The sequence below is a fragment of the Balaenoptera ricei genome, chromosome 20 (assembly GCF_028023285.1).
Source record: "Balaenoptera ricei isolate mBalRic1 chromosome 20, mBalRic1.hap2, whole genome shotgun sequence".
NCBI lineage: Eukaryota > Metazoa > Chordata > Mammalia > Artiodactyla > Balaenopteridae > Balaenoptera > Balaenoptera ricei.
In genome coordinates, this window is record NC_082658.1 from 15,595,045 (window position 1) to 15,611,475 (window position 16,431).

The 16,431-nt window shown below is 37.4% G+C and overlaps 1 protein-coding gene across 6 annotated transcripts in view; it reads right to left on the reverse strand.

Annotated features, from left to right (window-relative positions):
• Positions 1-16,431, reverse strand: part of TANC2 (tetratricopeptide repeat, ankyrin repeat and coiled-coil containing 2) — a 358,004-nt gene that overhangs the window by 237,991 nt on the left and 103,582 nt on the right. For 4 of the 6 annotated variants that reach the window (XM_059909098.1, XM_059909096.1, XM_059909103.1 and 1 more), the window contains exon 4: positions 3,319-3,501. In XM_059909098.1, coding sequence (XP_059765081.1) covers positions 3,319-3,501 — 183 coding nt within the window. The remainder of the gene's footprint in view (positions 1-3,318; positions 3,502-16,431) is intronic. The other 2 variants (XM_059909100.1, XM_059909099.1) reach the window with 1 other exon arrangement.

The following is a 16,431-nucleotide window of genomic DNA, read 5'->3' on the forward strand; positions in this document are numbered from 1 at the left end:
CTGACTATCCATGAGGTAGGAGGTATTGTTAACCCCATTTTGCAGATGAAGAAACAGAAGCAGGCAGTAGTAACGTGACTTTCTCAGAGCTGGGATACAAACTCAAGCAGTATGACCACAGAGCCTGTTTCTCTCTTGATCACTTTTATGGTAACTTGTTTTTGTACAGGACAGAGCTATATATATTCTAAATATACATAGTTAATATATATATAATTAGTTTTCAAGCTTCAAACTACATGTCTTTATTCTTGAGCAAACCTTTCCCCATTCTCACTCCCTCGAGACTAAAGAGAAGTCAAAGTATTTGGAAATGGATCTTCACATACACCTGTGTGTATAAGACAAATACGTTGAGAGTACAAAGGTTATATAATAATAGGAAAAGGTTGCTCCATTATGTTTTACAAGATAAAACAAAAAAAAAAGATTAATTGTCTTTTCAACCTCTACTAACTTGTTAGAAGTTAAAGATCTATTAAAGATCAGGAAAACACACCCAAGGTTAATGGGATACTCCAGATCTCCATACTCTATCTACTCTTAGCACATTTGCCACCAAGATCTGATTAAAAGCTAAATCAGATCATATTACATCCCATTCCAGCTCTGTTTAAAATCCTACAGAGTACGTTCCTTACCATGATTCTAAAAACTCTGGCTTCTGCCTACCTCTTCAATTATTTCATACTCCCCTCCCCTCTGACTTATTTTGCTGACAACACACCTGCCTTCTTTCTAATACTTGAACATGCCAACGTTGCTTTCTGCTTTAGGACTTTTGTTCCCGCTGTTCCCTCTGCCTGGAAGGCTCTGATCCCAGATCTTCCCATGGCTGGCTTCTTTTTGTTATTCAGACCTCAGTTCAAATATCTCCTTCTCTGACTCTCCTTGATCACTTCATAGAAAGAACCTACCTCTACCCCAGTCTTTCTCACCTTCACAGTACTCGTTACTATCTAAAATTATTTATTTATTGGTTATATGTTTATTATCAGTCTCCCTCCCAACTGGAGTATAAATACCTTGAAGGCAGGAGCCTCAACTGTCTTTTCCTCTACTCTATTTACTGTATCTATAGCAGTGCCTGGCATATAGTAGGTCCTAAACAAATATTTGTTTAATGATTAAGTGAAAAGCACAGAAGAATAATGAGCAAACTACCCTGACCATAGCAGAGACAGGGGACTAAATATTAGAAAGTCAGAAAGAAAACAGAAGAAAATAACTATTCTGGCCCTACTTATTCAGTTTGGTTGTAATATGAATACAAGAAGGATAAGGTAGTTGGAAGTTTAAATGAATGGAAATGCATAAATTAGGAAGTGTAGCCCTAATGGCCATATTAAATTAATGTATTTTGTTAAGAACCATTCTCTGAAGGACATTTCCTTATGGTCAGTTAATCTTTTCCCATACAAAGTTCTTTTTACTTATTTATAACAAAATATAATTAGGAAAGGAAAGATAACTGATGAATAATCTACTAAATAATATTTTTAATTTAAATTTCAAAGTAATTTCATTCCAGGTTAAACCAGAAAATTCTTATCATCTAATTCACTTGGCAGAAAATTGGCCACAGAAAAATTTTCATGGCATCCTCTTTCAGGAGACAGATTTCTTTCATTCAGATATTTAAAAATGCATTCTCAAACTTCAAATTCTTAGGCCTCTGACAACCTCTTCAGTAAATAAAATTATTTGAGAGGATGATTATACTTCGAGCACTGTAAAATTAAAACTGAATAGTTCATACCTGTAATTAACCAAGTGTACTTCCTATTACTGCTTCCCTGTACTATCTCTGTGACATCAGGCATGTTGTTGACTTTGTTAGTATATGTATTTATCTTTTAGGTCATCTAAAGGTTGTCTATTTAAGTTAAAGTTCAAACTGGGATAGGCTAATGGGATAGGAAAGTGCTATCTCTAAAACCTCAGGCAATTCAGCTAACTTCTATATGGAAACTGAATTTTTCTTACTATTTCTTCCAATATGTGTAGTAAAATGAAGCACATCACTACACAGCCATCAGATTTGATTATCTGTATTTTCAGTAATCAATAATACCTTAAACTGTAAGAAAAAGCAGGGATTTCTAAGCATTGAAAGTTTTATTCAAGCCCAATCACATAAAACTTACCCTGTTTTCAGATAACAGAAGGAATAAGTATTTTAGTAAAATGTTATTAAGCTACTTTACTGATTTTTACCTAATGACCCAAGAATCAAAGTAGACTTTGACTCAGTCATTTGAAGATGCCTAAAAAAAACAATAAAAAATATAAGAGGCATAACTTATGCTTTGTGCAGGTTGTAAAGAAGCATAAGTTATGCTCTGTGGAACTACAGAATAAAGAAATACTATTATTTTAATGAAAATTATAAACATTGTAAAAGTTTCATTCAAAATAGATGGAAGAGTCTGAAAAATCTCATTTCCCCCTCTATCATCTTATTTTCTTTTGAATTGTCATTCGATAATCAACACTACTGTCTAACTCAATGCCAGACACATAGGAGGAAGTCAATATAGTCTTTGGGAATGACTTCATTTCTTGCCTCCATACACTCATAATCCATTCAATACCAGTCAACTTACTGATGTTGATATAAACTAATAATGTTAAAAGAAACCGGACAAAGTGATCCAGGTGTACATATTTTCGCACATAAGTATCATTTAATATATTAAAATTTCTTCCCTGAAAAAGCTTTAAGGGATAAAAGTTCATTTAATCAAGACACAGTTTCATACCTAACAACTTGATCTGACTGCACAATACATACTGTGAGATCATATTAAAGTCAATCCACAACTTATGAATTATAGTAAATATCCTAACAAGTTGGAGTACTGCACCATGGAGAGGTAAATATCTAGATCAGCTTTTAAAAACAGGTATGAAATATACAAATCAGAATTTCAAACTGATGTACCTTTGCTAAACTATGAAGCTTTTATTATTCTAAAATTACAATATCTCCATTTGGTAATCTGGCATGAACAAGCTGATAAATGCAATCAGAACAACAGTATATTCTGGCAAAACTGAAAACTTCCTGAAAGCCTAGAAAAATATGTCCACAACAGATGGATCATTTAGGAAATAAATACAACAATCTGTCAAATGGAGCACTATTCTAATTCCCTAAACTAAAATCAGTAGGAGCTCCACTTTCTAAGAGTCTGTGACATTAATAAGGCCAAAGAGGAAAAACCTAGAGATGCACATAAACATATCTGATATGACCTAGAGTGCCATACTGTTAGGTTTCCTGTTAAATATACTAAATTTAGGTAAAGTCCTTACCAGTTAACTTCTTCACAGGTTGGAGCCGAACACTGATAGACTGATGTGTGAGTAAGGGGGAGGATGGAAGAGAGCGAGACATGCCCTCCATAATCCGAATGTGCTGCATACCTTCACTCACTGCAAGTGGTGGGACGGCGTAGTCTGGCTCAAAAGCACAGTCGCTTTCTGTGGAGATGCCACCTGTTACACAGAAGAGAATGGGAGAAAAGAGCTGGTGAGAAAATATTCTTCTACTAAAATTCTTCTCTATTAAAATTTATCTTTTTGGATGACTCAGCACAGTGTACACTGATGTTGATTTTTCACTGTGAAAAGAAAATAAGGAATTCCCAACACACAGATTCATTTCTACATAACTGGGTACTTAACTTCAAGTCCAGCACTAGGAAACTGAACATGAATAAGACAGGATTCCTCCTTGTAAGGGGCTCACTGTCTCATGAAAAACGTAGTCATAATAAAAAATGATTACAGTACAATGCAACAAGTGTTACGATTACAGCAATGGTCTTCAATTGTCCCTGAGAAGACAAACATGAAAGAAGATATCCCCCTGCTTGACAATCCAATCTGTGCAATTCCTAGTAGGATCACTGTTAACTCTATTTCTTATTCTCTTTCTCCAAGAATGTACATGAAAATATAAATGGGTAAGACTAACATTATATGCTGATTTTTGAATCTGCTCAAACATTTAAAAAAAGAGTAAATGATATGCTGTTTACTTCCACTTACATACTGTTGACTTCTACTTCTGGTAATGGCAGATTAAATACTTCAGACCAACTTTTCCCTAAGAAAACTACAACTATATACATTTTAAAAATCTTCCTGAAGGCACTGGAGAGTTAATAGCATGATAAAGAATTACAAGGAGAAGACTGAGACCTGGTATTTGGGGCCATTTTTTACTTTGTGGCATCTGAAAGGCTAAGAAGCCATTGACAGTTTTACAGAGCTGGGAAGACAAGTACTGGAATGGCTGGAGAACCAAGTTGCGAAGGGGGAGCTGGTAAAACTCCAACACTTTTGTTTGGAACCCCAAAGGGCTACATTCCAGAAGTGAGTATAAACCAAAACTAGGGACCTTCCTGGTGGCGCAGTGGTTAAGAATCTGCCTGCCAATGCAGGGAACACGGGTTCGAGCCCTGGTCCGGGAAGATCCCACATGCCACAGAGCAACTAAGCCCATGTGCCACAACTACTGAGTCTGCACTCTAGAGCCCACGTGCCATGACTACAGAGCCTGCATGCCACAACTACTGAAGCCCACACACCCTAGAGCCTATGCTCTGCAACAAGAGAAGCCACCGCAGTGAGAAGCCTGCGCACCACAACAAAGAGTAGCCCCCGCTCTCTGAAACTAGAGAAAGCCCACGTGCAGCAAGAAAGACCCAACGCAGCCAAAAATAAATTAATTAATTTATTTTAAAAAAAAAACAAAAAAAAAAACTAGACTGGCCTTTACAGGACTGAAGCTCAGCTCCAAATGTCTACCACAAAATTTAATTAAGGCAATCTTGGATTGCTAGTCCCTGCCAAAAACAAACATAAATCTTCTTAGAAGAAGATAACATCATCATAGATCTCAAAATACTTCCACTATCTTTCATATACAATATCTGGTCCTTAACTAACAATAACAAAGAGAGAACATGAAAAAAGCAAATCAGAAAGACCATGCAAAATAAATAGTCTCAGAGGGAATACAGACTATGGAACAATAAGACACAGAATTTAAAGTAGTATGCTTAACACCAAAAAGATTAAAGTACTTAGGAATGAATTTAACCAAGGAGGTGAAAGATCTGTACATTGAGAACTATAAGACACTGATGAAGAAACTGAAGACACAAATAAATGGAAAGATATCCTGTATTCATGGACTGTAAGAATTAATATTGTTAAAATGTCCATACTATCCAAAGTAATCTACAGATCCAATGTAATCCCTATCAAAATTCCAATGGCATTTTTTCACAGAAATAGAAAAAGCAACTCTAAAATTTGCATGGATCCAAAAAAGATTCTGAATAGCTAACGTAATCAAGTAATCTTGAGCAAGAAGAACAAAATTGGAGGCATAACACACTTCCTAATTTCAAATTATATTACAAAGCAGTAGGAAAACAATTTGGTACTAGCACAAAAACAGACACATAGATCAATGGAACAGAACAGAGAACCCAGAAATAAACCCATGCCTATACAGTCAACTAATCTTTGACAAGGGCACCAAGAATATACAATGGGGAAAGGATAGTCTCTTCAATAAACAGCATTGGAAAAACTGAATATCCACATGCAAAAGAATGAAACTGGATCCTTATCCTACACCATACACAAAAATCAACTGAAAATGGGTTAAAACTTAAACCTAAGACCTGAAACCATAAAGCTCTTAGAAGAAAACACAGGGGGAAAAGTCCATGAAATTCATCTTGAAAATGATTTTTTTTGGATTTGACATCAAAAGCACAAGCAACAAAAACAAAAGTAAAACAAGTGAGACTATATCAAACTAAAAAGTTTCTGCACAGCAAAGGAAACCATCAACAAAATGAAAAGGTAACCTACAGAATGGGAGAAAATGTTTGCAAACCATAATATCTGATAAGGGGTTAATACTAAAAATATGTAAAGAACTCATACTCAATAGCAAAATAAAACAAACAAAAAACCTAATTAAAAAATGGGCAGGACTTCCCTGGTGGTGCAGTGGTTAAGAATCCACCTGCCAATGCAGAGGACATGGGTTTGAGCCCTGGTCCAGGAAGATCCCACATGCCGCGGAGCAGCTAAGCCCATGCACCACAACTACTGAGCCTGCACTCTAGAGCCCGCGAGCCAGAACTACTGAAGCCTGCGTGCCTAGAGCCCATGCTCCTCAACAAGAGAAGCCACTGCAATGAGAAGCCCACACCCCACAACAAAGAGTAGCCCCCACTCACCGCAACTAGAGAAAGCCCACACACAGCAACGAAGACCCAACACAGCCAAAAAAATAATTATAAATAAATAAATAATTTTTTTAAAAAATGGGCAAAGGACCTGAATAAATATTTTCCAAAGAAGACATACGAATGGCCAACAGGCACACGAAAATGTACTCAACATCAACAATCATCAATCACAAAAATCAAAATCACAATGAGATACCACCTCACACCTGTTAGGAAAGCTATTACCAAAAAGTCAAAAGATAATAAGTATTGGCAATGATGCAGAGAAAAAGGAACCCTTATACACTGTTGGTGGGAATGTAAATGGGTACAATGATTACAAAAAACAGTATGGAGATTCCTCAAAAAATTAAAAATAGAGCTACCATATGAGCCAGCAAACCTACTTCTGAGTATATATCAAAAGGAAATAAAATTACCATTTCAAAGAGATACTTGTACTCCCATGTTCACTGCAGCATTATTCAAAGTAGCCACAATATAGAAACAATTTCAGTGTCTGTCAATGGATGGATGGATGAAGAAAATGTGATTTTACACACACACACACACACACACACATACATACACACTCTCTCTCTCTCTCTCTCTCTTTCCCTCTCTCTCCCTCTCTCTCTGAGGAATATTATTCAGCCTTAAAAAAGAAGAAACTCCTTCCACTTGCAACAATAGGATGAACCTGGAGGACATTAAGCTAAGTGAAATAAGCCACCAGACACAGAAAGAAATAATCTCTATGTAATCTCACTTACATGTGGAATCTAAAAAATAAGGTCAAAATCATAGTAGTAGAGAGGAGAATGGTGGTGGCAAAAGGAGATGTTGGTCAAAGGGTAAAAACTTTCAGTTATTAGATGAATAAGTTCTGGAGACCTAATATACATCATGGCTCCTAGACACAGTCAATCACTGACTCAAAAGTGCTGAGAGTTTCTATTGAGAAATACTGACCAAATGCTGTATTAAAATTGTGTGTCATCTTATGTAAAAAGAAAAAAATTAACATGCTTAATATTTAAAGAAAGTAAAAGTTTAGAATTTCAGCAATGAATTAAAATTATGAAAATAAAAACTCAATAGATGGATTGAAAAAACAGATTAGACACAGATGAAGAGAGAATTAGCAAACTGGAAGATAAAACATTTGTGCATCAAAGGACACTATCAAGAGAGTGAAAAGACAACCCTCAGAATGGGAGAAAATATTTGCAAATCATTTATCTGATAAGAGTCTAGAATTGAGGGGACTTCCCTGGCAGTCCAGTGGTTAAGACTCCGTGCTTCCACTGAAGGGGGCACAGGTTCAATCCCTGGTCGGGGAACTAAGATCCACATGCCAGCATGGCACGGCCAAAAAAAGTTTTTAAAATAAAAAACTTAAAAAAAAAAAGAGTCTAGAATCAAGAACATAAAAAGAACTCCTAGAACTCAACCACAAAAAGAGAAACAATGAAATTTAAAAGTAGGCAAAAAACTTGAGCAGACATTTCTCCAAAGAGAAATGTACAATACAAATGGACAATAAGCTCATAAAAAGATACTCATATCATCAGTCATTAAAGAAATGCAAATCAGAGCCACAATGAAATACCATTTCACACCCAGTAGGATGGCTAATAAAACAACAACAACAACAAAGAAGTGTTGGTAAGGATGTGGAGAAATTAGAACCTTCATACATTGCTGGTGGGAATATAAGATGGTACAGCTGCTGTATAAAACAGTTTGGCAGTTCCTCAAAAAGTTAGACACAGAATTACCATACAACCCAGCTATCCCTCTTCTATGTATATACCCAAAGGCAATGAAAACAGGTTTTCAAGCAAAAACCTGAGCATGAATGTTCATGTTCATGAAGCATTATTCATAATAGCCAAGAAGCAGCAACAACTCAAATGTCATTAACTGATGAATCAATAAACAAAATGTGGTATATCTATACAATGAAATATTATTTAGCAATAAAAATAATGAAGGCTTGATTGATGCTACAACACTGATAAACTTTGAAAACTTTATACTAAGTGAAAGAAGCCAGACAAAAACAATGCCACATGTTGTATGATTCCATTTATATGAAATGTTCAGAATAAGCAAATCCAGACAGAAAGTAGATTAGTGGTTGCCAGAGGTGACTACAGGAATGGGGAGTGACTGCTTAATAGGTACAGGGCTTCCTTTTGGGGTGATGGATTATATAGCGGTGATGGTTGCACAACATTGTAAATGTTCTAAAACCACTGAATTGTACACATTAAAATGGTTAAAATGGTAAATTACCTCAATTAAAAAATATTACGTATTTACCACCTACTCACATATTTATTCGAACTAGAAGACTAGTAATCATTCATTTCTTCCCATCACATCCCTTTGCAACAAATGCAATAGCTATTCTGCAGATTATCAACCTCATATAGAGTTCAAATCTACCATGTTCTCTTCATTTCTCCTATCACTACCATAGTACAGATCACTATTATCTTTCCCCCGAACTTCTGTTGGTAGAAATCTAGGATTTATTCCTTATCTTTGGATTTCAAAAATTTTACCAGAACAGGTCTTAACTTTTTATTTCTCATTAGTCACTGGGTCCTTTCTTTTACTATGTTGACCAATTCTTTTCTTCCAACGGTTCTCTTCTCTTTCTCTCTGGAACTGTGATCAGATGAACACTATATCTCCTAGACCTATTTTTCAAGTCTCTTTCTTAATAGATTTCTAATCTTTGGGCTTTCATGAATAGACATGAGACTGATTTATATGGAATTATAGTATTTTACAGGTTTACAAAGAGGCATGTCATTAGTGTAATAATTCCCTAATTAAAGAAAAATCAGCACTAGATTGTTTAAAGATGATATATCTAGAAGAATGCATTTGATTTAGTGAGGTATCTCTTTTCACTTGAAATGTTCTAATGTTAAAACTCAGCTGATAATTTTAGAATCTAATAATACTCCTTAAGGAATAATACTGCAATTAGTCCAGTATAGATGTCCTAGTTTACTTTTTTGCTTAAAAATATTTTCCTCTATCTTCTCTGCCCTATAAATACAGAGAAAAAACTAAAAATATATGTTTCAAGTAAAGAAAAGTACTGGTATGCATTAACAGAATTTGACTGCATTAGTCAGTTTTTCTTGGGTAACTAACAACCTCAAAATCTCTGTAGTCTACAACATTCACTTTTATGCTCATGAGTCTGCAGATTGACTGTGGATCAGCTGATCTTGGTTGGGTTATCAAGTTCAGAACTATTCCAATGTGTCATTCATATTGGGCCTAGTCACTGAAGGGGCAGTGAATATGTGGGGCACACTCCTGTCATGGTAGATTACAGGGCTGCAGGAGACCAAGTTAAATCAGAGGAGCATATTTAAAACCTCTGTTCACTAATATTTTACTGGCCCAAGCAAGTCCAAGAAAAACATCAACAGGGCATGGAAATACACCATGAACCACTGAAAAGCTGCATAGCAAAAGGAATGGATGTATAATTTTATAACAGGAAGGAAGTAAAAAATTTGAAATCCAATTTACCAGGACTTCCTTGGTGGTCCAGTGGCTAAGACTCCACACTCCCAATGCAGGGGGTCCGGGTTCAATCCCTGGTCAGGGAACTAGAGCCCACTTGCCGCAAATAAAGAGTTCACATGCTGCATCTAAAGATTCTGCATGCCGCAACTAAAAGATCCCACATGCCGCAATTAAAGATCCCACGTGCCGCAACTAAAAGATCCTGCATGCTGCAACAAAGCTCCCGCATGCAGCAATGAAGACCCCCGTGCCGCAACTAAGACCCAGCACAGCCAAGTAAATAAATAAATGTTAAGAAAAAAAAAGAAAAGAAATCCAATTTACCAAGCATGTAAGATGATATTTCCTGGTACCCCAAATTACTCAATCTTCCTTTTCCTACCACTCACTTATCCTGCTATAATCAACTGAATAAAAGTTACTGAAATAATGTGATCGAGATATGGCAGAAAAAAATAAACTGCTAATGTGACAGAAAAAATTCAGTTTTGCTGGATACCCGGTGATTAGATATTCAAAAGTTGAATTAAGATAGCACAGGGAGGGCTTCCGTGGTGGCACAGTGGTTAAGAATCCGCCGGCCAATGCAGGGGACACGGGTTCGAGCCCTGGTCCAGTAAGATCCCACATGCCACGGAGCAACTAAGTCCGTACGCCACAACTACTAAGCCTGTACTCTAGAGCCTGAGAGCCACAACTCCTGAGCCCGCACACCTAGAGCCCATGCTCCGCAACAAGACAATAGCCACTGAATGGCTATTGTAGAAGGTAAGATGAAAGCTGAAAACATAATAATGTTTAACTTACCTCAGTAATCTATGAAATACATTTGGGATTTGTGACTGGATGAAACAGACATTTTCCTCCCCAATCTACTAGTAATAGGTCAAATAACACCAGAAAGACATCAGGCACAGAAAGGCAAGTTTTTCAACAATTCAGTATCATGGGTAATATCATAATCACACTTGGCAAAACTTCCCAAAATTTTGATGCAAAATACTAATTTCTTTGAGATTAAGTTCCAAGTCCAAACAGGAGACAACTTGCTCAAAGAGATGGACCATGAACCAACTCTAAGAGCCTGTTTCAGGGCTTCTCTGGTGGCACAGTGGTTAAGAATCCACCTGTCAATGCAGGGGACATGTGTTCAAGCCCTGGTCCAGGAAGATCCCACCTGCTGCGGAGCAACTAAGCCTGTGCGCCACAACTACTGAGCCTGTGCTCTAGAGCCCGAGAGTCACAACTACTGAGCCCACGTGCCACAACTACTGAAGTCCGTGCATCTAAGGCCTGTGTTCCACAACAAGAGAAGCCACCACAATGAGAAGCCCGTGCACCGCAATGAAGAGTAGCCTCCCCTAGCCGCAACTAGAGAAAGCCCGCGTGCAGCAATGAAGACCCAACGCAGCCAAAAAATAAATTTAATTAATTAATTAATTAATTTTAAAAAATTTTTAAAAAAACAAAAATGAAAGGCTTCCTTAAAAAAAAAAAAAGAGTGAACCCTAATGTAAACTATGAACTGTGGGTGATAATGATGTGTCAATGTCGCTTCATCTATTGTAACAAATGTACCACTGTGGTGCTGGGATGTTAACAGTGGGGGAGGCTGTGGGTGTGTGGGTGCAAGAGTCATATATAGAAACTCTGTACTTTCCACTCAACTTTGCTGTGAACCTAAAACTACTCTAAAATAGAAAATCTATTTTTTAAAACAAATAAATCTATAACCAAAAACCAACCAAACAAAAAGAATGCATAGAGTACCTATCTGAAGACTATGAAAATAAACAGTAGCAGGCAGATTGGAAAAGAAGCACAGAATGTGAAGTTCCATTGAAGTGATGGTGAGTTTGCCATGTTTTTTCTCAGGTATTGCCTCGCCTGGACCCAAAGGCAGCCCAAAACTGAGAAGTGTACACCGGATAAGAAAAAGCTCCAAGAAAATCCCTCCCTTTCTAGTGAGGAACAGGGAAGGGGGCCCTTGTTGATCTGAGAAACTAGGGGAAATCCCTCTTTTTTCCCTTCTCTTCTATCCTGGTCTCCAGCCAATTCTATGGCAGTAGCAGCAGAGAGATGGTAGTGGTGACTGGGCAGGCACCTAAAACCCTGGGAGAAGTGAACCCTTTTTTCTGACCCCAGGAATTGTAATCCCAAGAGTGTGAGGCAAATCCTCACTGCTTTTTATCTCTCTGTCCTCTTATCACTTGACTTGGAAACAGACACAGTTGTAGGAATTGAACAGCGGAACAGGAAAACGAAAGTCCCTGTTTTTTAGCCAGACTACTGGCAAGGGAAAGTCTGAGAGCTGGAAAATGTTGGTAAGATTGGGGTGTGGAGGGGTATCAAGCAAACAATCGCACAGAGTTGTATATGAACTTCAGGGCTCACCTCTGAGCTCTGCGTGCATGGATGTGACCCTAAACATCCATACCATAGGCTTTAAGAACAGAGCAACAAGATATACTTACTACCACTCTGGTCCCAGAATGGACACTGGGTCACACACATGGAAATAATCTAAAGAGAAATGCTCAGAAAACCGAACTGACGTTGGAACTAGAGCCCTGAGAATGCAGGTAGGAATCTGTTTCCTGAACGTAATCTGGTTGACTAGACACTGACACACACACACACACACACACACAAATCAACCTTTTCCTTAGAACTTAAATAAAACCTAGGGTCTCATATCATAATATTCAAAATGTCCAAGATATAATCCAAAATAATATGGCACATGAAGAAACAGGGAAATCTCAACATGAGAAGGAAAAGTCAACAGATGTTATTCCCAAGATTACACAGATATTAGAATTAAACACCAAAGACCTTAAAGCAACTATTACAACAATGCTTCAATAAGTAAAGGCAAACATTACTGAATGAACGGGAAGACAGAAAGTTTCAAAATCTAGTGTGTAGTTTACACATACAACACATCTCCTTTTGGACCAGTCACATTTCAGGCACTCACAGCTCCCTGTGGTCAATGACTACTGTATTGCACAGTAAAGCTTTACACCTATGTCCAGAATCAAGTTCACTTAGTTTCTAGAATATAAGGCAAAAAGTATGATCCAATCACTAAATACTGGAAAGATCCTAGGGTGATGACTCTTACCACATTCCCATTCAACTCATCTATATGGCCTAAGCAGAAGAAAGACAAATCTTGGAGAATGACAATGGATTTTTGTAACTTAGTCAGGTTGTGTATCCCACTGCTGCTGCTGCTTTAGATGTGGTTTTCTTGCTAAAGCAAATCAACATATCCCTGGTACCAGGTCTGCAGCTACAGACCTGAGAATGAGATCATCATAAGCAGTAAGCATTCAGCTGTCAGGGTTAGCTATACATTTTCACTGGCCTACCTGCTATTAATTCTCCTGGTCTTAGTAATAATCTAATCCACAGGGACCTTAACTGCCTTTCCATTCTAAGGGCACCATGCTGGTCTACTACACTAATAATTTCATGTTGATTAGACTTGGTGAACAAGAAGCAGCAACTGATCTAAATACTGTGGTAAAATATATGCACTCCAGAGGGTGGGAAATAAATTCCACAAAAATTCACAGGTCTTCCACACTGGTAAAATTTCTGTGAGCCCTATGGTCTTGAGCAATTCAAGATATCCCTTTCAAGGTGATGAAGTTGCTGCACCTACTCTCTCTTAATACTGAGAAAGAAGTGCAATGCCCAGTAGACCTCCTTGGATTTTTGAAGCAATCTGTTCCTCATTTGGGTATGCAACTATGAACCATTTACCAAGACTGCTGGATGTAAGAGAGGCCCACAGCAATTGAAGGCTCTGCAACACATATGGGCTGCTGTGAAAGCTGCTTTGCCACTTGGGTTATATAACCCACTAGATCCAATGTTGCTTGACGTATCTGTGCTAGATAGGGATCTTGAACGGTTATTGCACAACTTTAGGTGAATCTCAGGCCAGATCTCCAGCATTCTGTAAAAAAGCTATGTCATCCGGTACAAATAACTATTACCCTTTTTTGAAAAACAGCTTTTGGCTTACCACAGGGCCTTAGAATGAATGCTTGCTTGATCATGGGCCACCATGTTACCATGTGACCTGGGCAGTCCATCATGAACTAAGTTTTGTTGGACCAACAAAGCACTATGGTTGGGTGTATACTGAAGCACTTCATCATCAGAAGGAAGGGATGTACATGAGATCAGGCTTGAGCAGGTCCTGAAGGCATAAATAATTTGCATAAGCAAGTGGCCCATATGCCCAAGGTTCCTATTCCTGCTATATTGCTTCTTTCCTCTCAATCTGGATATATTTTATCTCATGGAGAATTCTCTATGACCATCTCACTGAGGGGGAAAAAAAAAATCAAGCTTGTTTACTGATATCTCTGCATGATAACATGCAGATGACAACAATACTAGAGCCCCATTCTGGGGTCCTGAAGGACAGTGGTGAAGGGAAACCCTTCCAGGGCCAGAAGTTTGAACAGGGTACCTAGTTGTTCATTTTGCCTGGAAGGAGAGATGACAGAGATACTGTTCTATACTGACTCATGGACAGTGTTTAATGGTATGACTGGATATTCAGAGATTTGGAAGGAATAATTAGAGAACTGGTGACAAGGAAATCTGGGGATAAGGTATATGGACAGACCTCTTTGAAAGGGCACAGAATATGAAGCAATTTATGCCCCATGTGAATGCTTACCAAAGGGCAAACTCTACAGAGAAGGTGCTTAATAACCCCGTAGATAAAATAACCAGTTTGGAGGACTAAGCCAGTCTCTTTACCCAGCCATTCTATCTTTGCCCAATGGGCTCATTAACAAAGAGGCCATGGTAGCAGGAATGCAATTTATACATGGGCTCAGCAATATGGGCTTCTGCTCACTGAGGCCAACCTGACTACAGCCACAGCTGAGTGTCCAACCTGCCAAAAGTTCACGCATGCACTGGGGAAGAGGCAGGTGGATGCCCCCAATATACGGTACCATTCACGGGATGGTTGGTCAGTTGTCTCTCTACTCATTTCTAGTCCCTGGTGACTTCCCCTTCCTTCTTAGTAAATCAATTATGAATTTAAAATAAATATTGTTTATAGTGTCAAGGATTTCAGATTGTCTTAGTCTGCCCCCTTGTGGGAACCAGCTCTTCAATCTTTCACTAGGAATAAAACTTATTAAATCCAGCCTGGTCCTCAAACAAAACAAAACACAAAATGTATTTACTAGATAATAATGTTACCCTAGGCTTCACTAATAGGTTCCCTCCTCATCCTTTGTTATCCAACTCTTTATGACCCTTCAATAAAACTTATGAAGTTTTTCAAAGAGGTTTTTGTCATTTTTATCTCGTGCCAGAAGAATTCAGATAAAAATATTTTAAATCAGAATCTTTCTAAATGTCCAACATACCTTTTCCAACCTTTTTAGTTCCCATGCTTTTATTCCGTTTCATTCATAAATATGGATAAGCAAGGAGTGGCTTCTACAAACCTTCTAGTGTTAACTAGTCCAATTATCATAATACTAAGTAGGATACTTAATATGTTCTGACACAAAACGTGCTTAGGGTTGCATATTCCTAGAGTTTAAGATATTACTAAGTAAATTATTATGAATCACTTTGAAAATCTGAACACTCATAGATGAGGAAATGGTGGAAAAAATTATGGATTACTTAGCTAAGGAGGATTATACAGATTTTAAGAAATTAGAATTTAAGTATGTTCCTGGAGGGATGGCCATGCTACACTGTTAACTGAGGGAGAAGAGAATTAAAACTGCATTTTATTTTTTAAAATCTTCAAAGTAATACACACACACACACACACACACACACACACACACACACACACACCCATGCATGTGCCAGTATGAGTTTAGGGGAAAACATGGAAGGATACAGACTGAATACAGTTAATACTAGTTACTTTAGGGGAGTGGAAGAGGAAGAAGTCCTAACGTATCCTTTTTAAATGTCTACATTGTTTGATAAAAGTAATTTTTTACTTAATACAATTATTATAACTCACATTAAAAAATATAAAGTGTAACTGAAATATATAAACACATTGACATACCCCTAGCACCCTAAGATAATAAGAAATTGTTGGCTAGAGGGCCAATTTCAAGTTTAATTTTTTGGAAAAAAGAGTGTTACACAAAGAATTATCAACAAGAAGTTAAATCTCAGAAGAAACATGACTAGAAATAAAGACACTTCAGAGGGATTTATCATTTAAGGTCAGATCTTTTCAAGTCTGTTGGTCCAACCACCAACAAACAAATTTGTGTTTTAAATATCAGAATGGAAAGATTCTAAATATGTGCTACCAACAAGTCTGATTCGAAACTTTTGGCATAGATTAGTGTAAAGCCTGAAATATTTTCCGACTGAAAATAATACTTACTTCACAGCATTATTCTGAGAATTAAACGAGGATTTTGTGAAAGCACCTAGCTCAGAGCCTGGCACATATGTATTATTAAAATTTTTTTCTTTATTCCTAAAGCAATCTATGTTGAAAGCTAAATAATTTTTATCAGAAGGAGAAAGTACTAAAACAACAAAATAATCCTGTACATTAGTGATGCCACTATGCCAGATA